Source organism: Microcaecilia unicolor, chromosome 3 (assembly GCF_901765095.1).
Source record: "Microcaecilia unicolor chromosome 3, aMicUni1.1, whole genome shotgun sequence".
Taxonomy (NCBI): Eukaryota; Metazoa; Chordata; class Amphibia; order Gymnophiona; family Siphonopidae; genus Microcaecilia; species Microcaecilia unicolor.
The window spans coordinates 369865741-369890410 of record NC_044033.1 but is presented as its reverse complement, the minus strand read 5'-3'; the positions used below and the strand labels follow the sequence as shown (position 1 = coordinate 369890410).

Genomic DNA, 24670 nt, shown 5'->3' with positions numbered 1-24670 from the left:
GTTCTGTATGTAAGAGCTTCTTTAATCATAAAGTTATTATGTAAATTCTATAGCGAAAGGAGTTATATTGAAATTGTTAATATACAAGAAGAAAGGATGCTGTAACAAGGAAGAATAAGACAAGAGGTTTTGGGGAGGAGGGAGGGGTTAAAGGGGGGAAGAAAAAATGAAAAATTCACACAGACTTATGGTTGTAATGATTTATTGTTTGTTCAATAAAAAATTGTTTTAAACTAAGATAAATAAATTGCAGCTTAACGTTCAGAAGACACATCTCAAGTTTTCAGTAGAGCTCAATTTTGGAAACGCTAAATTATAGATTTGTGATACCATTAAGGTACTAGGTGTCATATTGGACTCTAATCTCTTCTTCAAAGTGCAGCTGTCATCCATTATTAAGACATGTTTTTTTCCACATAAGATAAATTATGTCACTTGGATATTTGTTTGACCAAGGGGCTCATTTTCAAAGCACTTGGACTTACAAAGTTCCATAGGTTACTATGCAACTTTGTAAGTCTAACTGCTTTGAAAATACACCTCCAAGTCACATTACGTACTCTCATTCATGCATTTGTTATCACACTCATAAAGTATTGTAATATGCTTCTGAGAGGTGGTGGTCAGAGAGAGATCAGACAACCGCAGGTAATCCAAAATACTGCTATTAAATTACTCCACGATGCAAAAATGTTTGACCTTATAACTCCACTGTTGCAACTCAAACATTGGCTGCCGGTGGAACAAAAAATTGTATATAAGATCCTGCTGCTGATTCATATGATTTTGAATCAAGGTTCCCTCTTTATTTTTGTTTTCCCCATCTCCTACCCTAAAATCCCACCAAGGGCCTTCTGTTCCATCCAACAACACTTGCTGGCTATTCCTACAATCCGAGATGTACTCTTACGTACATATTGAACATTGATTTCAGTGTAGTGAGACCTACCCTATGGAATGCCCTTCATCTCCCGCTATGTACAGAGGATACCTTTTCTCAATTCAAAGTTATGTTGAAGATCCACCTATTTCACTTAGCTTTTACTTTATGATTAAGGCCTAATGTTTATGCTTATTAAAATTTTAATATATCGCTGTTTCTAAAAAAAAGATCACAGCGGTCCACAGTAAAAATAATTAGGGAAGTGGACTGCTTTGGATCCCGGTGTCTAATGGAAAGCAATGGATTCATGGTGTTTTATATTGCTTTATATTTTCTGCTACTTCTATCGATTGTAACCCTTTTTTCTTTTTTTCTCATTTAATATCAATGTATATAATCCACTTTGATGGTCTGACCCTAAGTGGACAATCCTTGAACCTTGTTTGCCTAATGCTTCCACTGGCCCTGACCAGCTCTTTCCATATTTATCCATAGTCCCAGAAATTCTGTTCTTAAGAATAGCCTCCATCGTGTAATCACTCACCAGTCCATAGTTTCCTGATTCAACCTGAAGTCCTTTTAAAAAATTCATGTTACATTGACAACTGAATGAAGAGATTTGGACTTGAAAATAACAACAGAGTTGCATTTTCCTATGAGTAATGCAGTCTGTATTTGAAAAGAAGAGGTCACTGCAGTTCTTGGTCTATGAAAGATCACAGTGAAAAGCAGTGGAGGTGATAAATAATGAATCAGGATGACAGCTGGATGGGAAAGAAGGACAAAGTGCTAAAGAACAGGAAATAAAATCCTTCAATTTCAGGTTAGTAAGAATGAACTATCAAACTTAAAATGTTCATACTCTATGGGATTCTTTTATAGAGCTGCAGTAGATAGTGGCCTTAGCACGCCCTTAAGCAGGTCTTTCTCACGTACTAAAGCCATTTCTATCGCAGCTGGAAAATGGGCAATTTCCCATTTTTTGAATTAATGGCCATGTGTTAATGTGGCCATTAGCGCCTGCCATCAACTAAAATTAGTATGTGAGCCTTCATAGGGTTCACATGTCCATAGGGGCTCACATGTTAATCCTATACTAATCAGTTAGTGCACAGCAATGCCTAGTGGCGATCCTAGGTCAGCTGCCACCCGGAGCGGATCGCTGCTGCGCACCCCCCCCCCCGGGTGCTGCGGCGTCCATCCCCCCAGGGTGCAGCACCCCCTCCCCCAGCGCATTGAGCGCAATGACACCCCCTCCCCGGCGCATCAAGCCCCCCCCCCGGTGCATTCTTGGATGCTGAATGGTGCAGAGAGGAGCCGCACGCCTGTCGACTCCACTGGCTCCCTGCTCCCTCTGCCCTGGAACAGAGCAGGGAACCAGCGGAGCCGACAGCCGCGCAGCTGCTCTCTGCACCCTTCACCAGTGTGCACCCGGGGCGGACCGCCCCCACCGCCCCGCCCTTGCTACGCCACTGGCAATGCTGATATGCTAACTGATTAGCTCAGAAATGCCCTATCTTCACCCCCCAAACACGCCCCATCGACTAAAAAATAAAAACATATTTTTTAGCCCATGGGTATTGTATACACATTTGAAAAATACCATGCCATTCCTCAGCGTGCCCCGAGGTAAGCCCCTTTAAGCAGCCGTAAGCAAGCGTTATTGCATACTACAGCTTATTGAAAGGACTCCTAGAGCAGTAGTTTTATGAAGGTTTTTTGCATGTATAAAAAGTCATAAAATTACCCTCATGTAAAAGTATGTACAAGAGTACACATACTTTTTTGTGACTGACCTACAAGCATATTTGGGGAAGGATTTTGGGTGATGTGCAGGTGACGTTACGATTTATGCAAGCTGGTATAAATATTCCTGGCTTCATTTTAGCCAGCAATTTAAGCAGTTTTTGTGGGCAAATTATATAAAGACACATATATCTATCCTTTAAAAAAATGTAAATCTGCTTTAAAAGCCTGGCTCTACCAACAAGCATATAGTGCAGCCTAGATATACTCGAAACACAGCTGCACGATTAATCTTTTCTGTTCATGACAGTGTTTCTCCTCTTTTGCAGGACCTCCACTGGTTGCCAGTGGAGACTCAAATTCAATTTAAGGTTTGCATCATAGTCCATAAGACTTCTTACGGACTAACTCCAGACCACTTGCTCGGTTGGGTTCAAATGGCCAACAAAGATAAAGGCCTTCGAGATAATCTACTACTTCATTATCCCAGTCCTAGCAAATTGAAAAATAAGACTATTCTGCTTGCCTTATCTATCATCAAGCCCCTTTGTTATGGAATTCTCTCCCTACACAACTGAGAAAAATTCAGAGTCTATTTGTTTTTAGAAAATCTCTAAAAAATTTTCTTTTTAAGAAGTTTTATAATTTGTACATGTTAATTTTCTTTATATCAATATGAATTAATTGATTGTTGTCATTTACAGGGTCTACCTGTTTGATTCTTGCTATAATGTGCACTGAACTCTATGGGTAGGTGTGAAATATATGAATTAAATGGCCTCTTTTACAAAGCCACGCTGCTGATTCTCGGTGTGGCAAATGAGAGGAAGCCCATTCAGTTCCTTTGGGCTTCCTCTCATTTGTCGCATGGGAATCGCTAACTCGACGTTGTAAAAGAAGCCGCATTTCAAGAAGGGTATAAAAGAATTGGAGAAGGTGCAGAGAAGGGCGACAAAAATGATAAAAGGGATGGAACGACTTCCCTATGAGGAAAGGCTGAGACAATTGGGGCTCTTCAGCTTGGAGAAAAGACGGCTGAGGGGTGATATGATAGAAGTCTACAAGATAATGAGTGGAGTAGAACCAGGGGACACAAGATGAAGCTAGAATATGGTAGATTTAAAACAAATAGGAGAAGGTTTTTCTTTACTCTGCGTGTGGCTGGACTCTGGAACTCTTTGCCGGAGAATGTAGTGACAGCAGCTGGCCTTACAGAGTTTAAGGGGGGTTTGGACAGATTCCTGAAGGAAAAGTCCATTGAACATTATTAATTTTTTTTTTTTTTTGGAGGGGGGGGGGGGGGGGTTGCCGGGTTCTTGAAGCCTGGATTGGCCGCTGTCGGAGACAGGATGCTGGGCTTGATGGACCCTTGGTCTTTTCCCAGTATGGCAGTGCTTATGTGCAAATTAAAGTAAATTACGATGAGGGGCATAATCGAACGTCGCCGGCGATCTATTTTGGCGGCAACGCAACAGTTGGCCGGAACCGTATTATCGAAAAAAATGGCTGGCCATCTTTTTTTTCGATAATACGGTTTAGCCTGGCCAAATGACAGAGTTCGCCGGGTTTGAGATCGCCGGTTTTGTTTTTCAGCAATAATGGAAAAAAATGCCGACCATCTCAAACCCGGCGAAATCCAAGGCATTTAGTCGTGGGAGGAGCCAGCATTTGTAGTGCACTGGTCCCCCTGATATGCCAGGACACCAACCGGGCACCCTAGGGGGCACTTCTAAAAATTAAAAAAAAAATACAAATAGCTCCCTTCCCTTGAGTGCTGAGCCCCCCAAATCCCCCCCAACCCACTCCCCACAACTCTACACCATTACCATAGCCCTAAAGGGTGAAGGGGGGCACCTAGATGTGGGTAGAGTGGGTTTTGGGGGGGGGGGGTTGGAGGGCTCAACACTTAGCATCACAAGTGTAACAGGTAGGGGGGGGATGGACCTACATCTGCCTGCCTGGAGTGCACTGCACCCATTAAAAACAGCTCCAGGGATCTGCATACTGCTGTCAGGGAGCTGGGTATGACATTTCAGGCTGGCATAGAGGCTGACAAAAAAGTGTTTTATTTTTATTTGTATAGTGTGGGAGGGGGTTGGTGACCACTGGGGGAGTATGGGGAGGTCATCCCCCATTCCCTCTGGTGGTCATCTGGTCAATTGGGGCACCTTTTTGAGGCTTGGTAGTGAAAATTAAAGGACCAAGTAAACCCGGCGAAATACTGCTTAATGCCGTTTTTTTTCATTATCCGCGAAAGCCGGCCATCTGCTAGCCATGCCCATGCCCGCCCATGTCCCGCCTTCGCTACGCCGCCGACACCCCCCCTTGAACTTTCGCCGGCGAGGCGACGGGAAAGCGGCAATGCTGTCAAAAAAGCCGCTTTCCATTATACTGATTTCACCGCTTTTGAGAAATCGCCAGCCATCTCCTGATTTATGTCGGGAAATGGCCGGCGATCACTTTCGAAAATAAACCTGAATACTACCATCACCATTTCTTCTTTTTTTTTTTTAAACAAAAACCTTTATTTAAATATACAATGACCATCTCTCACCCTTTTTCTTTTCTCTTCCTTTCTCTCCACTTCTATCCCTCTGCACTGATCTTTTCTTCACAACATTACTTTTCCTTTTTAGTCTAGGTCTCAAATATTTCTCAGTGAGTGTGAGGTTTTTTCCTATCCAAACACTGCATTCTAATTTTTTGTTTTAATATTTGGATTGCAAACCATTATGATCTGCTAGTTAGCAAGGGCGGTATAGCAAATATTAAATGAACTATAAACATAGGCACTTGTGCGCTTTTCAAAAAATAAGGCAAAAACTGGCACCTACTTGCCCTCCCAAACAAAGTAACCTGTTATAAAATTACCATCCATGAGAATGTATCACCTAACAATGCATTAGTTGTGTATACATGGTTAGATTATTACCTAACTAGCTTCAATATTATAGAAACGTTATGTATGATCTAACAAATGGCTCATACCATTCTCAATTTGTATAGCATTTATTTGTACATGAGCATACTTTTCAATAAAAGCTAGATTCTTGTAGCAGGTTATCGATCACCTCATTATTGTTGAAATAGCAAGACTTTCCTACAAAAAAAAAAACTACTTTGATCACACTCTCGACTGCTACATTAAAAAAACAAACAAACATGAGGATAAGAGAACGGGGGGGGGGGGGGGGGGGGAGGGGGAGGGGTAAAAGGGGGTAGGTGGAGAGGAGGGGGGGAATGGTCAGCTTTTGGAATAACAATGTATATTCTTACACCTTTGGTCATACTTAAACCAATTGAAATTACGAGTATTTAAGTGTGAGCTGCAGTTATGTTAAACGTAATCAATAAGAGCTCTTATTTAGATGTTTTGGCTCTAATGTATGATAAAAAGAGCTTGTTGGCTGTTTATCTTGCAAAATCATCAATAAAAAATTGTTGAAACACCTTTAGTGGTACAGCTATAAGCCATACTGCTGTTCTTTGGTTACTTAGGGGGTCTTTTACTAAAGGTTAGCACATGTTATCTGCAGCAGGGTGCATAGGAATAAAACGGGTCCTATGGCAGATAACTTGCACTAACCTTTAGTAAAAGACACCCTTCGTTTCTAAAAAGCACAGAAATGTAATTTCTTTCCAGTTACGTATTAGCTGTAATGATCACTGGTTATATGACACAATTCTATATATGGTAATCCCTATAATGGCTTTTGATAATAACAGCCTAATAGACCATATTATATGGTACAGAGCAGAAAAATATTATAGTGAAACCGTACTGATGCTATTAATCAAATATCCTATGTGTGATCGATTCCCTCATTTTTGCCATCAGAAAGCAGCCAGAGGTAAACTAACTGATTCAAAAGGTTGGTGAATAAAAATGTTTGCTATTCAAAGACAGAAGGAGCTATGTAGAAGATTGAAGAATGATGGATAGGGCAAAACAGGCTGTTATAATGAAGCCTGTAGGGCATGTCCTGATCTGAAACACAACATGAATTTAGTTGCCTTATTCCCGTATCTGTGACCCTAATTATCCTTTTCTAGATGAGCAAAGATGTTCTGGTGACATCTAGACCTTACAGAAAAAGAGAGAGATGCCATGCTGAGTATGCCTGAGTCATAATATCTAAGGTAAGGGTGGGCAACTCAGGTCTTCAAGGGTCACTAGCTGGGCAGGTTATCAAGATGTCTATTATAAATACCCAGATCCAGATACACCCTTGAGTCAAACTAATCCTGGTGATCACACAATGAGGGACCATTCCATGTGGTTTTCTTGGCATTATACAAGAGTGGTTTGCCATTGGCTTCTCCTGTGCAGTATGCGGCACCACTATGATGCAGCTGCCTAACATAGGGTTTATGATCTGGACTGAAATTGCTGCCAGAGCCTGCCCAGCATTGTTCATCTAGAAATGAGGGTCACAGAGAGGGGAATAAGACAATTAAATGCATGTTGCATTTCAGACCAGGTCATGCCCTACAGGCTTCATTATAACCCAAGTACTGCAAACTGCCACAAGAGGTCATGACAGCCATTTACAGAGGCCAGCCACAAGGGACAGGAGTGAGATGGATTTACTCCTCACCCCAATGCCTCCACTAGGACCATCAGGAATACAGGTAAGCCTGGGGGGGGGGGGGGGGGGGAGCCTACACAGACCTTAGGGAGTGGGTAGGGGTAGGGTGCTCATTTCAGAAATGAGGGCTTTGATCCTTGCAGGCTGGGGAAAAGGAGGAGGAAGAGGGGGGGCTTTTTTGGAGGCCAGGAGGAGGATTGGGGCTTCTTTAAAGTTAAAAGACAGTTATGGGTGGGCCAGTTAATATTCAGAGTTGGCACCCGAATAGCTAAGTGAGCAGAATTAGGACAGCTTTTGAGCTGTCCTAAATTCGAACACTTAGCTATGTGGGTGCTGGCACTGAATTTTGCTGGCACCCTCATAACTGCCAACTCCTCCCCCAAACCACTTCTGACCTGGGTGGTCAGAGGTGACATTCAGCAGCACTGCATGGTTTAGTGCCGCTGAATATCGGGTGGGGGGGGGGGCAGGTTGCCACAAGCGAATGTAATCGCTTTGAATACCTGCCAGATAAATCTCTTTGAATATCGGCCGGATTATCAATATATCACATGAATGCTCGTACACAGTGATGCTAAAAATGAATACAGTACTAACAATTTGGTGATCATCCAAGCATGGGGCTGTGAAAAATGAGATATGTGATATATAAAATAGTTCAGAAAAATATAGTTACTGTTATGAAAACTGTCTGCAAAATGCATTATTATTTTAGAGCTGTACAGAATAGCATATTTTACTATTCAGCCAAATCCGAATAATAAAAAATACTATTTATCTGAATACGAATACCAAATATGGGCATTCAGCTTTAACATAAAAATAATAAAAGAAGCAGAGATCAAGTGTTTAATTCAGTAGGATTTAGCATAGTACAGCCCCAGATTATTCATATTTCAATTTTAAAACACTATTCGGCTGAATACGAATAATGTATTTGGGGGACTATTCGGGGCCGAATCAAATCAAATATGAATATTGTGATAAAGTCACCTCCAGGATAGTTGGGTTAAGGCAGTTTCAGTCTGAAATACAAGTCCCAGAAGGCATTGCAGGCAAGGAGCCAGAGGGGGAGATGAAGAACCCGGACTGGACTCCTAGCTGTAGTCAGGGAAGACATGGGTGTAAGCTGGCAGGTTGTGTAGAGCGGCTGCCATTTGGTGGAAAGAGAGTTAGGAAACCCTGTGTGCAGGAGCTCATCATTGGTCTCATTAGTTTAATGCTCAATTCAGCTGGTTTGGGTGTGGGGAAGCTAATGGAAGGAGAATGATTGGTTGTGGTAGCTGAAGCCAGGGATTGATTAGGCAGGTGGGAAGGAGTCCCAGGAGTTCAGTTCAGTTCAGGAGAGAGCAGCAGTGGAGAGCAGCAGGAGAGAGTAGCAGTTGCAGGCTGAAAACCCTTGGGCAGGGAGGTCCCTAAAGTATTTGCAGGCTGAAAATCCTTTGGCAGGGAGGTCCCTAAAGGACTGAAGCAGGCTGAAATTCCTTGGGTGAGAGGAAGTCCCAAAAGTATTGAATTCACTGTGAAGCTGATGCAGGGGAAAACCCTTGGGTAGAAGGAGTCCCTAAAATATTGAACTCTCCTGAAGGTAAAGAGGATAGAAGGTAGAAACTGCTGCTGGGTGTCTGAACTGTGATGATGAACTGAAAGAACTGTTTGTCTTTGGGAATTGAATTACTGTTTATTGTGCACTGGATAAAGAGCCCAGACTGCAGCCTATAAGCCTGTATTGAATCCTGGTATGTGCTATGCTGCTGTTGGAACTGTGTACTAGAAATCTGCATGGAATAAAAGTCCTTAAGATTGAAGTTACTGGTGGACATCTGTTTCTTCACTGTACCAGGAGCCTGTGGCTGGAGGAGATTGTTCTATCCTTGGCTGCACAAGAGAAGCGCCTGGTTACAATATTCAGTACAGCCCTATTATTTACACCAGATTTTAATAGAATTTATTTTCTTTCAAAGGAGTACAAAGAAGTGCAGATATTGCAGAAATAGTTAAACTTTAGAGCAATACTTGTTGATCTGAGTTTTGAGGTGAATAAATCTGGCCTCAGCAAAGCCTGAGATATGTTACAACTTAAACATTACTGTAATCACCCCTCTGTGTTCTGTTGGGTAGGTGCGTAACCCTGAACCCTGATGGTTGTAGTCGAGCCAGGTAAGGATCACGCACCACAGAACCCAGGGAATGATTCAGGTTCACTAACCTCGCTGTTCGCTCTCTAAGAGTGAACAGGGAAAAAAAATAAAATTGGATTCAGTTTGTGTTAGGAAGACACAAATTCAATACTGTAATTACAGTAAAATTAACATTTATTTCATAAGCAACTGATGAATACTTAATAGATATACTTTTTTTCTCTTTTAAAATTTCTATTTCCTTACGAATTTTATCAACAGTGAATAATTTTCCGTTTGATTTCTTTCTATTGCAGACACAGTTGCGAAATTCTACTAATTATGCATTTATCAGATAAGTATTATTCCCCTCCCAAAAGCCTAAACAACAAATATATTCTTATTCTAACTATGAACTTCAACCTATTACAACAAGGAAATGATTCTTTGTGTGCACTCTTTGTGTTTTGCAAGAGCCTCGGATCAGCGGCCACAACAGGTAAGTATTGGTCTTAATTTCTGTACGATATAGTCACCACTCAGCTGTTGTCACCACCACCGGTTGGTTTTGCTTGAAATCTGTCTTGCGTTGGGGCCCAAGATGTTTCCAGGATCTCCCTTGTCACTGTCGCTTCTTTACCCAACACCTCGCACTTAAGCAAATAAACAGGAAGAAAAACCCTGTCTCCCTAAAAATGTTCCCCCCAAACTAAGCGTCATTAATGTATTGATTTTAAAACACTGGGCAACAATTAACTAACAAAATGAAAACAACTATACCCTCACTAACAAACCCTAGTCTTACTTGTATTTTCCCTAAACTAATGAGCTCTTACCATATATACACCACTTCACTCACCAATTCCATTAACACCTACTTATTCTCAATCAAACCAGATTTCATTCAAGAATCCCAAAAATCCTCACAAATCACCTTTCACCAGCTTCCACCCTTCATACATTACCCTCTCTGTCACCAATCTCAACCAATCAGCCACCATCAACCTTTACAGTACTACAGAACTCACTCCTTAATCACTGCCTCTGCCACATAACCAAAAACACCTCCTTTCACCTCCACAGTCACCAACGCTCTGCCAACTGCCTCTCTGACCGTCACCTAGGAAACGGACCCTCGGCTTGGGGTTCCAAACCCATCCAGCCAATCCTATGTCCTTCTCAGCATTCTGAACTTTCCTGCTGACAAGCGGAATGCTGAGCAGCACTGCTAATTCTCCATTTTAATTAAAGATTTCCCATAGAAATCAATGGGAAAATCAATAATTAAAATAAAATCCCTCCAAATTTTCACCGAAATACCCCAAATTTTCCCCGCTAATCAAACTTCCAGACCCCTATCCAGCTATGTTTTTAGAATTTAAAAATATCCACTTTTAACCTCCGCCCCACAACAACCTTCCAAAAATCCCTGTAAAAATTCCCCCCCAAATTAAAACCCCTCTCAAAAATTCAAATACCACCCTCTGAACATACTACGTAGAATTCAAAAATTTAACCCTTTATTAACCTCTTCAAAACAACTCCCTTTCAAAACTCCTATTAAAAATATTAAAATTTAAAAACTAATCCACCTGAAAAATCCTCCCAAATCTTCCGACCCCAAATATGCAAAAATAATTTCAAAACCTTAAACCACTGAATTTTTAAAAATGAAAAACGCAACTTTTACAATGTAAAAAAAAAAAACTAATCAAAATTTTGGGTTAAAAACCCCCTTACCTGATCGCTGATTTTCTTCTCACTTGAAGACAAACGACAGATTCGATCCCAGACGACCATAACCAAAAACAAAACCAAAAATAAAAAACTTCTGAAGCTCGGCCCAAAATTTAGGCACCAGCTTCGCCCTAACCGGAACAACGCGCGCCCCCGATTCGTGCATGAGGCTCGCCTCCTCATGCAACAGGTATATTTCCCTTTTCTTGTTGTATTGTTGTTTGATTCTGAGGGAACTGGTCTTCTTGTTATGCTGTGCTTTTGGGCACAGCCTTGAGCCCTGTGTGAGTGGTTTTGGTTTAAATCTATATGGATTACTTGCCTGTTAACTTTGCTTCCAAGCAAAGCCCTGTTCTATTTTTCTGTGTGTGGTTCTGGTTTGAACCTGAATAGATTCCTTTTTTGTTATCTAGGCTCTCCAGCTTAAGCCGGTTCTGTTTCCTTGTGTGGTTTCCCTTGTTACCTTTTACTGTGCAGAGAGCCGGTTGTTGCCAGCCCAGCTGCTTTCATTGATTACTTTGCTTCCACAGCCTAGCTGCTTTCCTTGATTACCTTGCACCTGTGCAGCTGGGTGTGCTCCATCTCTGCCTGCCTTTCCTTTCCCTACCTGGCTGTGTGTGTGCTGGCTATTAAGGTCTCTGCTTTCAATTATGGGAGAAAAGCCCAAGCCTGCAATGTTCCTCTGGTCCCGCCCTTCTGCAAACAGGAAATGAGGGCGGGACCAGAGGAACAGCGAACCACAGCCTGTCTGAAGCGGCATCTGTACTTGCTGCACTTGAGTGTTGCCAGCCGAGCAGGAGGTAAAACTTTTTAAACAGCAGCTGCCACATACGAAGGACTGGGGCACCCGCACACGTCCTCCTTGCACTCGGAGGTCACAGAGACAGAGGGAGGGAGGCGCTGGGTGGCGGAAATCGGAGGAGAGAGGTGGCGTGGAACTCGAACGGCAGTGGGGCCGTCGCGGCCCATGGAACTTGGATGACGGGAGTGGAAGGAGGGAGGAAGGGAGGTTGGGGATCATGGAACTCGGGGGGGGGGGGGGCGTTTGGTTACTCACCTCCGGTAGCTGCTGCTGAGTTCCCTTCCTCCTAACTTCCCATTGGTCCGCCCTGTGACGTCATCCCCAGGGCGGACCAATAGGAACTGTGTTCCGAACCCAGGCAGCCAGACGGAAGTGCAGAGGTCCAAATTATTATATAGGATCTGGCCCAAAATGTGAACAGAATAGAGACATGCAGCTCTCCATGTTTTAACCCAAAAGGGACTAAATACTATATATTGGCGCCGAACCCCCCACCCCAATCTGCACTATTCTAGAAACCGCACTTAAATTTAGGGACAATTTATAGAACAGTGCTTTACATCCGGAAACCGCAACTATATTTTGGCACAGCCATTTACAATGCAATTGTGGAGCAAATGTTCATGCCTAAATTAGGCACGGACCGCCTTATTCTATAATTATATGTGTAACTGAAAGGACTGCCCCTGATCCGCCCGACTCATTTCCATACCCCCTTTTCTGAGGCACGGATCCCACTCCTAAATTTACACATGTACATTTTTATTTATTTATTTGTTACATTTGTATCCCACCTTTTCCCACTTATTAGTAGGCTCAAAGTGGCTTACATAGTTCCGGAGAGGTGGTTACAGATTCCGGTGTGAACAAATACAGTATAGGGGTACTATTACAGTGACAAGTACAGTAAAGAACAGTAAAGAAGTATCGGTAAATAGGTTGAGGTGATTCAGACAAAATGTTAGGGTGTGATCATGCATTGGGGTTGAAAACTGTCCGTTTCCTGATTAAAATGCCATATTTCATTATTCGGTGATTATGTCAGATACTGTGGGGTATGCCCAGTGGCGATTGTAGGTCGGCTGCCACCCGGGGTGGATTGCCACTGCGCACCCCCCCCCCATCAAGTGCAGTGGCGTCCATCCCCCCAGGGTGCAGCATGACACCCCCCTCCGGTGCAAAGAACCCCCCCCCCCGGCACATCAAGCCCCCCTCCCTCCTGGGTGCATTCTTAGCTGCTGGGAGCAGCCACGTGGCTGGTGGCTCCACTGGCTCCCTGCTCCCTCTGCCCTGGAACAGGAAGTAACCTGTTCCGGGGCAGAGGAAGCAGGGAACCAGCAGAGCTGACATGCATGCGGCTGCTCCCAGCACCCTCCAGCAGCATGCACCCGGGGCGGACCGCCCCCACCGCCCCACCCTTGGTACGCCACTGGGTATGCCTTCTTGAACAGGTAAGTTTTAGGTTTTTTCGGAATTCTAGATGATTAATTTAATTAATTCTGCTATGTGCCAATAATTGCTTGTTAAAAAAGCCAGTTATCAGTACTAATTAGTTCATTATTCAATTAAATTGCACTAATTTTAGCAGTTTTTACAGAGTTCAGGGGATGCTGTGTATCAGGTTTCTGATCTCTGTCTTTAGAATCTGTCATCTCAGTTTTACAGTGTTTTGTTTTGTTTTTTGGAGTCTTTCTAATTTGTTTTTCTACAACTTATCTGATTTTTCCTTTCTTTGGAAATTGAATAAACACAGCCTGGTAAAAATAGCAGCACTTTAATATTCATTATGATAGTTTCACACCTGCTCCAAGGTGTATGATGCAGAGAGAGCTAAAAAGACCTCAGCTGGTACAAGTTGCTTAGCACTGCAGAAGTCATTTTTTAAACATTCCAAAAAAAATAAAATAAAAGTTTGTTTTGAAAAATACATGATGTTATTAAAAGAAATTCAAGCACACTTTCTGATATTCACCTAGAACATGCAGTTTCTACAACCACATTTTATAATCTTCCCTTCCATGATTTATAGCTTCATATATCTTTTAATTCTGTACATCTGTAAAGGTTACAGTTTATTCATCATTCAGAGTCAATTCTATCTGATACATGTTTAAGTTTTAACAAGCAAGATAACATACACATATCAATAAAGCACTGAGGGTAATATATACACTTTGTTGAACATTCTTATACAGCATGTAAAAGTCTATGCTGCATGGCCTCCATGACTAGCAAATAAACAATCTGTTAAAGGTGGGACCTGCCCAGCAAGAGACTCATATCATGGGGTTATTTTACCCACAGTGACTGAAAAGATGCAAGGTGATATAGAATGACCTCCTCAAAAGCTAACGACTCAATGTGTTCAGGTTTAGAAGGCAAACTGCTCCTTAGAAACAGATATTCTCAACCCAGTCTTCGGGACTCACCCAGCCAGTAAGGTTTTCAGGATATTGAGGACGAATATGCATGAGGTAGATTTGTATGCACTACCTCCATTTTAAGCAAATCTATCTTACTCACTGAAAACCTGACTGGCTAGGTGTGGCTAAAGGACTGGGTTCAGAACCACTGTGAAGACAGTAATTTTATATGGTGGCCTGTACTATCTGTGGTAAAGTGGAATAGCAAAGAGGTGCTGAGTGTCTTACAACAACAGAAGAGATAAACAGCTCCACTGTCTGTGAAAAAACTATTGCTGAAGTCATCTTGGATGATCAGTTTTGCTATCTGGGCTAAGCCTTTCTTGTCCCTGGTTAGCTGTTTTATGCCACTACCCCTGATGCAGCCTAATTGGCGAAACGTGGTCATGTCGGGTCTGTATGAATAAAGAACCTGTTTGGACTTTCAGTGTCTGCTTTCTGTTTATCTCTATATGTGGTAAAGTGCATGTCCACTTCTGTGGTATTGTAATCTTTTAGGTGAAGATGTGGCCACGTAGTTAAATGTAAAAAAATCCAATGAAGAAAACGATCACTGGCAAATAGTTTCCACTCAAAACCAAAAAATTGTGATCAATCCCAGCTTACTAATTTGTTCAGGGAATCTGTATAAACAATTCTTAATTGGTCATTGTACTTAACTATTCATATCCCATGATAGGAGGAAAAAGAGCCTCAGTTGTTGCTGAAACCAAATCACTGTTCATGAGAACTGCATAATTCAACGTTCTTAGCTCAGCTGTGTTCAATCATTGGCTCACAAAAAAGCTCTGTATCGGATATATGCCTTATTTTTTTCTTTCCGTTTTGTATTGTTTATCAAAAGGTTATGAATCCAAAATTTAGAACTCTTTATTTCTCGAAATCCTGAACAAATCTAGTAGGTCTGGTCAAACATCTACATATTGCACAATCGTTGATAATGTTTCGCAAATCGAGCATCAGAGAGACTGAGATAGACTTATCTTGTTAACGGACTATCCCACATACTTAAACGATCAGTTATAAAATACTGACTGGCACAAAGGTAGGTGCTTTGACTTGGTGGTATGTACTTCATCCCACCAAGTGTGCATGTCCGCGATGAAGATTAGGCAGAACCAGGAAGCAGCAAAGAAGTATGTGCAAACATTATAAAGTATTATAATTCACACGTGCACTTAAAAAATACTGGTGCAGATATTTACACCGGCTCCATGGTTACTGTAAATGTCCATGCCTGTAATGTAGGCGCATGTTATGCCACTTATTCTTGTATTTTATAAAGACAAGTAGGTACCTATTTGTCTTTATAAATTCTCAAAATAGGCACCTGAAAAGGTGCTTTGACTATAAAAGTTCCTCCTTAAGGCTTGCTTTGCATTATGTACCCCAGGGTATATTTTTAGAACAATTAATGCCTTATTTTGCCATTGCTGTACAGCATCAAATAGTTGGAATGCATCTGCTCTATGTAAAATCTAGGCCAAATGCAGCAGAACAACTTTTTGGTTGGAAAGGCCAAACCAATCTTCAAGTCTCTTCCCCAAGCACTCTAGTTGTGCAAAATATTGGTTGGTCCATGGCCTCAGTGGCCCACCCATTCCACTCTCTATGAACTAGGCAAGTGATATGCTTACTTCCCCGGCAGCATTCATACAAAATATGAAAAGTCTTTAATTAACAGTGCCTTCAGTGATATTTAGAATATTATGAGGCTCATTTTCAAAGCACATAGACTTACAAAGTTACATAGGTTACTTAATGAGAAATAACAGCCATACAATGTTTTCACTAATTTCTCCTAATGAAATAAAATAATTTTATAAATATCCCTATTTAGTGGACCTGAAGAGGTAGTAAGTAAGATACAGTGCTATATTTTCTACCATGTTAGGTCCACTTTTCTGTCAAGAGAAACTAATTTTAACTGATATCATGAAAGACTTGCCCAAAACATAATGAACAGGAAGGAAGCTCTTATGGATAAATCAGATCAGATGGTAATTTACCTTTGAAAGTTCCCCAGCCTCCAAGTAGAAGCAAATAACAAACACATTCCATGTAATCCAGAAGACAAGCCAGACAGCATACTGTGGGGTTGGAAAGAAAAATAATGCATGATTAACTCTGCAATCAGCCATCTTTAGTACAGCATAAACTGTGAACTAATAAACTGAAAAAGGCATGAATTCAAAAGGAAAAATGAGTCCACCATTAACAAAAACTCCATGGGCTGATTAAAAAAAAAACTATATTAGGTTGAAAATTACTGGAATGATTCTGCTAGAACAGTAATCAACATGTCTTTTTGTTAACCAGAAAGTTTCTTCCTGCACCTTTTGGACTCTCAGCTCTTTAGCCCTGCCCTCCACTGACCCCAACCCTCCTCCCTCCACCCCCGGAACATATCCAGGGTCTCCATTCTAGTTTCATAGTGAGCAGGCAGCAGCTAAGCCCCTCTGCTGCCACCTGGGACTGTACCAGGATCCAAAGTGGCTACCATGACTCCTAGGAGATCATCTTGCAGTACTATTTCAGTACTGAAAGATTACTGCTAGAGGTCATGACAGTCATTGGTTCTCTGTGCAGTCTCAGGCAGAATCAGAGGGATTTAGCTGTCACCTGGCCACCTAAAAACCAGCATCTAGACCTATGGGTATGTCCCAGGGAGGAATGGGGGGGAGTCTTGGGGTCTGTGATTAATCTCAGATGGTAGGGCTTCTTCTCAAAGGGCTGGGATTTCAGATTAGGGATTGGAAGGCCTTAATACTGTTTGAGGGGGGGGGGGGGGGGTCTGAGTGCCTTGACATTAGGTGGAGGGGAGATCAGATGGACAAATTATGCCACCAGACCTCCTTTGATAGGTCCTATGTGCTGCTGCCATGCTGGTTGAACAACTGAACTTACCTCTCCTCTCGCGATGGCGATACGTTCAGCTATGCTTATAGTTTATTTACATTTGCTATACCACACAAGCTGATTTGCAGAACTTGGTGGTTTATAAAGCTAAAAAAAATGAAGTAAAATTCAGAAAGGAATTACAATACATTGATAGAAAAGGCAATATCACTCAGCAGTAACAGACACTCAGAAAAAGGGCCAGGGGGTGGAAGAGGGGGGAGGGAAGAACAGCATAGAATATGGGGTAGAAAAAAAGGGAATGAACGGGAAACTTGTCAGTGTAGTATGATACCCAAGCTTTCAGGGCTTTTTTAAAATTCTTAAAAGATAGTCAAGTCTTTAGGGACAGTGGAAGTGAGTTCCATTTAGCAGAAGCTACAAAGAAAAATGTCCAATGGTGAGTATTTTTAAGTTGCATCAGTTTTGGATAGGGAAGGACAAGCTGATGATCGTTTATCAAGCGGAAAATTCATGGCAGTGAATATGGAATTGTGAGAGCAGAAAGGTAATCCAGAAGACCAACTCTGTGCCTTTAAAACAAGTGTAAGAAGTTTAAACATGATCGATTCTATTGGGAGCCAATTAAATTTTTGAAACAGGAGAGAAACATGGTCAAACTTTTGAGGGTGACAAATAAGTTAAATGGTCGTGTTTTATATGGACTGCAGCCTCTTTATGTTTGTGCGGGAACATCCAAGATATTCAATATTACAGTAATAAAGCATTGTTATCAATAAAGACAGAACAAGAGAATGAAAAGTATCTAAGTCAAAAAAATCTACGGATTGAGCGCAATTGCTGGAGAATGTAAAAACTGGATTTGCATAGACTAGAAATCTGGGTGGAAAATGTAAAGACCAGAATCCAGTATAATTCCTGAATAACAAAATGATTCAACAGGACAAATCGACGTCCCAAATATATTCAAAGGGGCAGTAGATGTTGTATGGTCACCAGGAAATCAACATGCTACCATTTTTTCTTTATTCAGGAATATGGGTAGTTAACCAGTTATATAGCTGCATTAGCCCCAATACTGGCTTATATGGATCAGCAGGATATAGTAAAAAGATATTGTCAGTATAAAAATGGAGACACATACCGGTAGATTGAATCAACATAGCGAAGGGACTTAGACATATGTTGAAAAGGAGACAAGACTGATTCTTGCAGAATTCCGCAAGTTAGAGGGTGCTGTGATGTTGTAGAGAAGGAGGTAACAACCTTGTAAGAATGGCTATTAAAAAATGAAGCAAACCATGCTAAGACAGTTCCACCAATTCCCAAAGATGACAACTGTGCCAGCAACAGCTTATGATTAACCAGATTGAATGCTGCTGAAAGACTGAGAGATATTGCGAGGTCAGCTTTGTGTTTCTTGTGACCTGAGTAGATCTCATTCAAGTGAGAACTGTCTCTGTACTGTAATGAGGCCTAAAACCGGATTGCTTAGGATAGAGGGTGAAAATTTTATCACTAAAGCTGAATAACTGATCAAATACAACATTTTCTAAAACTTTGGAAAGGAAGTACAAATTAGATACGGGACAATAGTGAGCAGGCACTTGCGGATTTGGCGAAGGTTTCTTTAAGAGAGGGCACGCACACTATTGCAGTTTTCTAAGATTTAGGCTCTGTTCCTGTGGAAAGACTATTATTGATCACTTGAAGAATTCCAGGTAATAAGTTTAGTTCGGGGTTAGTTAACCAAGTAGATGGAAACCTATCAAGAGGGCAGAAGGTAGGATGCATGGATTTTATCACTTTGGACAGTGAGAAAAAAGATTGTTCTTGGAAAGAGGTCCACGAGGTTTGACCAAGAAATGCCATGGAGGCAGAAGTATCTAGTGGCAGAATATCAGGAAGTGCGGAAGTAGCAGTTGGAACAGAGGGAGGATATGGGGTAGATGATAAAAAACTAATCAGGTTTTGAACTTTGGTTGAGAAATATAGGGAGAGTTTATCGGCTGATGGAATTAAACCAGGACAACTAGCATCCAATTTTTCCTTTGTATATTCGCTAGTGTAATCCCCTAGTATACACTCCCCAACTATAATTTTTAGCACCTATCATACATGAAACATTCTGAATCAACATAACGTTGTATTATTTTACTAGTAAAATAATACAACGTTATGTTGATTCAGAATGTTTGGACGTTTTTTTGTTCAAAAATGGACAAAAAACAAGGACATCCAAAATACAGGACGTCCTTGGTATGTTCGAAACAAAAGATGGACGTACATCTTTTTTAGAAAATGACCTTCTCCCTGCCTCTGAATTTGGACGTCTTTGTAAAACGTCCAAATTCCGACTTAGACGTTTCTTTCGAAAATGCCCCTCTTTGTGACATAGACATGCTAGGACAAGGGATGCATACCAGTCGTTTTCAGAATACCTCTAATGAATATGCATGAGATTTACACACATGCACTGCCTTCAATATATGCAAATACATATCATGCATATTCATATCCTTAGAACATGCATAAGTAGTTTATGGTATTGTGCTAGCCCATATGTCACAAGGCCCACCTGTAAGAAGTGCCATCCGCCTTTATACAGTAGTCAAATGATTATTATTTTCATCAAGTTTCAATATCAGAAGCTTGTGCAGAAAACAAGATACAGTTTAAACAATATTATGTGAAATACATGTTATTACCAGGGAAAAATACTTTCTTACGGGCATTGAGAAGCACGGTAAACAATGTGCATTGTTGTGAATTTGGCACAGAAGATATTACACATATTGCTCATGATTTCTATAATTTAACTGTCAACTGCACTATTTGTTAGGAGATATTTTCCAGTTTAAAAGGTAATGTTATAACAGTCTGCTTAACTAGTGAATCCAGTATGAGTATAAATCATAATAATTTTCTAAGAGAAATTATGCACATAATTTCCATTTGAAAATTATCTCACAGAAAATGCCTGCAGACATTTATACCTGTTTTCTAGTATACACAGATGTGCTCAAAAATGTATGCGCACACGTTCGAAAATCAAGACGTATGCACGCAGGTCTAAACCCCCCTTAACTGTACCCCCAGAACATCACTGCTTATGGCAGGTAAAAAGTATGAGCAATGGCAGAATGAAATGATTTTTACCTGTGTATAGACCTGTAAATTTTAAAAGAAGCTATTTTCAGGGCAGCTCTTTAAAAGGGCACCTGGTAGGAGCCTATTCCATAAAGGAGGATAAGTGCCTAAGGTCCTTTATAGAATACTTGTATAACCAGGTGCAAAAGATGGGAATGAGCAGTTACACCAGCCATAGAACTAGTATAAGTGTTAGAACCCAAGTTTCTGCACTTTAAGGACATTGTCTCTGTCTTAACCATATCGGAAGCTACTGGGAATGTCCCCGACAGTTAATGTAGAGGCAAATCATTACCACACTTTAGTATTTAGAACTCCAGTACACTTTAGAAAATAGGCCCTATAGAAGATATTTTTGGTCTACAAACAAGAAGAACTTGTTGATACCTCTAATGAATACACAAGAGATTTACACACATGCACTGCCTTCAATATATCCAAATAACACGCAAAGCCATCAAAATCTGGGACTTTTCAAGTAACTGCAGCAAAACAGCAGCAGCGATTCCCAGATGCTGCCTGCCACTTTCTGCCTCCAGGATAGGCAGACAGCATGTGTGAATCGCTGCTGCAGACCCATTGAAGCAGGGGCAGCAGTAGATTGAGATGGCAGTCACCAAAAGAAAAGTAAAAGAACTTCCCTGGCCCACCCATGACTAAGCAGTACAAAGCAGTACATTACCTTTGTGCTGTTTCAATCTCTGGTGGCGGCGGGCCCTGAGATTAATGGCAGGCTGCATGTGGCACGTGGCGTGACATCCTTAAGAAGCATCTACTCCCAACTCCCCCCATGGCACCCCTGTGAGTTCGCCACAGCGTACAGTTTGGGAAATGCTGTGATAGACAACTCTGATGTTGTGGATAACATGAGAAGGGATCTGGTGAAGCTTGAAGAATTGTCTAGAATTTGGCAGCTAAAATTTAATGCTAAAAAATGCAGGGTCATGCATTTGTGGTGCAAAAATCTGAGGGAGAGGTATAGTATTGGAGGTGAAGAACTTTTGTGCATGAAAGAGGAGTGGGAGTTGGTGGACATCATATCTGATGATCTTAAGGAGGCCAAACAGGTAGAAAAGGCGATGGCAAAAGCTGGAATAATGCTTGGGCACATAAGGAAAGGAATGGCCACAGGTGATGGTGCATCTGTATGTCTCTGGTGAGACCCCATTTAGATTGTGTCTAATTCTGGAAACCATTCCTTTAAAAAGACAGAGATAGGATGGAGTTAGTCCAGATTGTAACTATTGAATGGTCAGTAATCTTTGTCATAAAGTGTTTGGGGACAGACTTATAGATCTAAAAAAACATGCTTTGAAAGAAAGGTGAGAGAGGGGAGATATGATAGAAATATTTTAAAACCTCAATAGCATAAATGCACAAGAGGTGAATCTCTTTAATTGAAAGAAAACTCTGGAATGGAAGGGGGGTATTGTTCTGTCCTCTGACAGCCTCGAACTAGTTTATAATGTGATCCTAAAATGTGTGTAATGTTTTTACTGTTATTCTCATTCCTAAGGACTATCATCGCTGCAGTTCTCACTCTGCAAAGATACGTGAGCAAGGCATTGTGTGTAATGTAGTTCACAGGTAATGCAGCCACATTTGTCTGTCTATATAAGAACGGTTGCCACTGGTTGTGAGGCTGCCCAGACCTTCTCTCTCTCTCTCAGCCAAGCTTGGCTCCTTTGTCTACCTCCTCTAGGACCTCCCTTGCCACTCGGTTGCAGGCTCTGTCTCCATTGGCCCTCCTCCTCCTCCTCCCTGGGTCTGTGTGAGCTTTCTTAACCTGTCTGTCCCTCTGGCCATGAGGCATTCACCATCTTGCTTCAGACCAGCACTTGTCCTGTGTCCAACTCCCTGGAACAAACTTGGTTTTTTACCTTGAAAATATCTCCTTTCTAATGAGATATCGCATATTCCAGTTACCCAGCTCTGAGATACTTCTATCTGCTCAACTATTTCTCACCTCCAACCACTGGAACAGCTCTCAGAATTATGGAGTCTCTGTGCCCTGGGGCAGCACTTCTGAACATCTGACTGTGAGTAAATTACCTGTGATTTATTCAATAAAAGAGACTTCATAAAAATAATAGAGACTTCAGGTGTGACTGGTGTGCCAAGGTTATACTTTCAAGATATCATAGACTTTACAGTAACAAGTTTATGACAGGCAACAGGTATAGGATGAAGGTGAAAGGGGATGAAGGGGAGTAACCTAAAGAACATTTTTCTTTATAGAAAGGGTGGTCAATTCATGGAATAGCCTCCGGGTGGAGGTGGTGGAGATGAAGAAAGCATGAGAAAAGTACAGATATTCTGTAAGAGAGAGGAATGGATAGCAGATGGTAAGGATGAACAATCTAGATAGGCCATATGGACTTTATCATCATTTTCTCTGTTTCCCTGTTTTCACTTACCCAATTTCTCACCTAGTTTACAATTTTCTAGGCTATTCCCAAACTGGCCAGCTTGCTTATCCATTGTCTATGTGTAAAAATGTCAAAAGTCATACCGAAGTCCGGATAGTCTTTGTCTACCACATTTCCCTGACGCACCACTTCAGTGTTGCTCATTTACAAAGCTGCATTAACTTTTTGACACAAGTTAATGAACTAACAAGTCCCATTAAAACATTAACACAGCTTGGAAAATGAAGGTCTTGGCTGAGTCATAGTTTTGCTTTTTTTTTTTTTTTTTTACTGTGCACAACCAAGAGCTACACAACACAATAAGAAATATACAATATGTGGAAGAACCCAAACCAGCAGCACACACATCTATGCAGAAAAACCCTGCATCCTCTCCATATCAGGCCCGTATTGCAGTGTATACTTTTGCTCCTTTGGAAACTAAGCCCCCCTCCACCCCATAACATCTCTTTTATAATGCATTTTTGAGTGGCAGCCTGATATGTAAGTAGCAGTCCATTTCTTACCCTGTATCTTCTTTTGTGCATCAGGACAACATCTGTTCTTTTCCTGTCTCTCAGAAACTTCCACATTTTCATGGGTAAGTTGAATAGAGCCATGTGGATTCTGTGAGTATAAATTTGAGATCACTCTGTCCTTTGCACTAAGCATTTATCCATAGGCACTCAGTGGGACATAATTTGTAGTGCAAAGACCACGTGAAGTCCTATGTTGCATAGAGTGTCTAAGCAGGAATTGGGATGTCCAGGTCAGGATGATTGCCCTTCTAGATGACTCTGCTGAATATAGAGCCTTTTATGAAATATGCATAAGGCCCTTCCAACTACACTTCCATCTGCCAGCATGTACAGGAGATGACATAGTAGATGACGGCAGATAAAGACCTGTATGGTCCATCCAGTCTGCCCAACAAAATAAACTCATTGTGTATGCTACTTTATATGTATACTTGACCTTGATTTGTCCTTGCCATTTTCAGGGCACAGACTATGAAAGTTTGCCCAGCACTAGCTTTGCTTTCCAATTACTCGTGTTGCCACCCAATCTCCGCTACGCTTCTGTGGATCCATTCCTTCTGAACAGGATTCTTTTATGTTTATCCCATGCATTTTTTAATTCTATTACCGTTTTCATCTCTATCACCTCCCGCAGGAGGGCATTCCAAGTATCCACCACCCTCTCTGTGAAAAAATACTTCCTGACATTTTTCCTGTGTCTGACCCCCTTCAACCTCAATTCATGCCTTCTAGTTCTACCACCTTTCCCTCTTCAGAAAAGGTTTGTTTGTGGATTAATACCTTTCAAATATTTGAACATGTGTATCATACCACCCCTGTTTCTCCTTTCCTCCAGGGTATACATGTTCAGGTCAGTAAGTCTCTCCTCATACGTCTTGTAACGCAAATCCCATACCATTTTTGTAGCTTTTCTTTGCACCACTTTGAGCTTTTTTACATTCTTCGCAGAGAAGCATCAATTTCACAGCAAATGCATGTTCAAAAAGAGCATCATTTCTTGTTGCTTTACACATGCATCCATCAGTAACTATATGGATAAGTGTTAGTCTAGCACAGGGATCTCAACCCAGTCCTCGGGACATACCCATCAGTCAGGTTTTTAAGATATCCACAATGAATATTCATGAGATAGATCTGCATTCACCGCCTCCATTGTATTCAGATCTATCTTCTGCATATTCATTGTGGATATTCCGAAAACCTGACTGGCTAGGTGTGTCCTGAGGACTGGGTTGAGAACTTGGAATTTTTCAGTGCTTTTAGATACTACTGAGGTAAGCATAACTGTCCCCTCAATTGCAGTATTGACACATATAAATATCAGCATTATGAAAATCATTCATATTTAAACATTATGGTCAGCACTTACTTCAAATGTTGACTGTGGCATTTACATTTATACCCAGATATTCAG

The 24670-nt window shown here is 41.3% G+C and overlaps 1 protein-coding gene across 1 annotated transcript in view; it reads right to left on the bottom strand.

Annotated features, from left to right (window-relative positions):
* Positions 1-24670, bottom strand: part of NKAIN2 (sodium/potassium transporting ATPase interacting 2) — a 716137-nt gene that overhangs the window by 623387 nt on the left and 68080 nt on the right. Inside the window, exon 3 of the mRNA XM_030195117.1 lies at positions 16310-16390. Coding sequence (XP_030050977.1) covers positions 16310-16390 — 81 coding nt within the window. The remainder of the gene's footprint in view (positions 1-16309; positions 16391-24670) is intronic.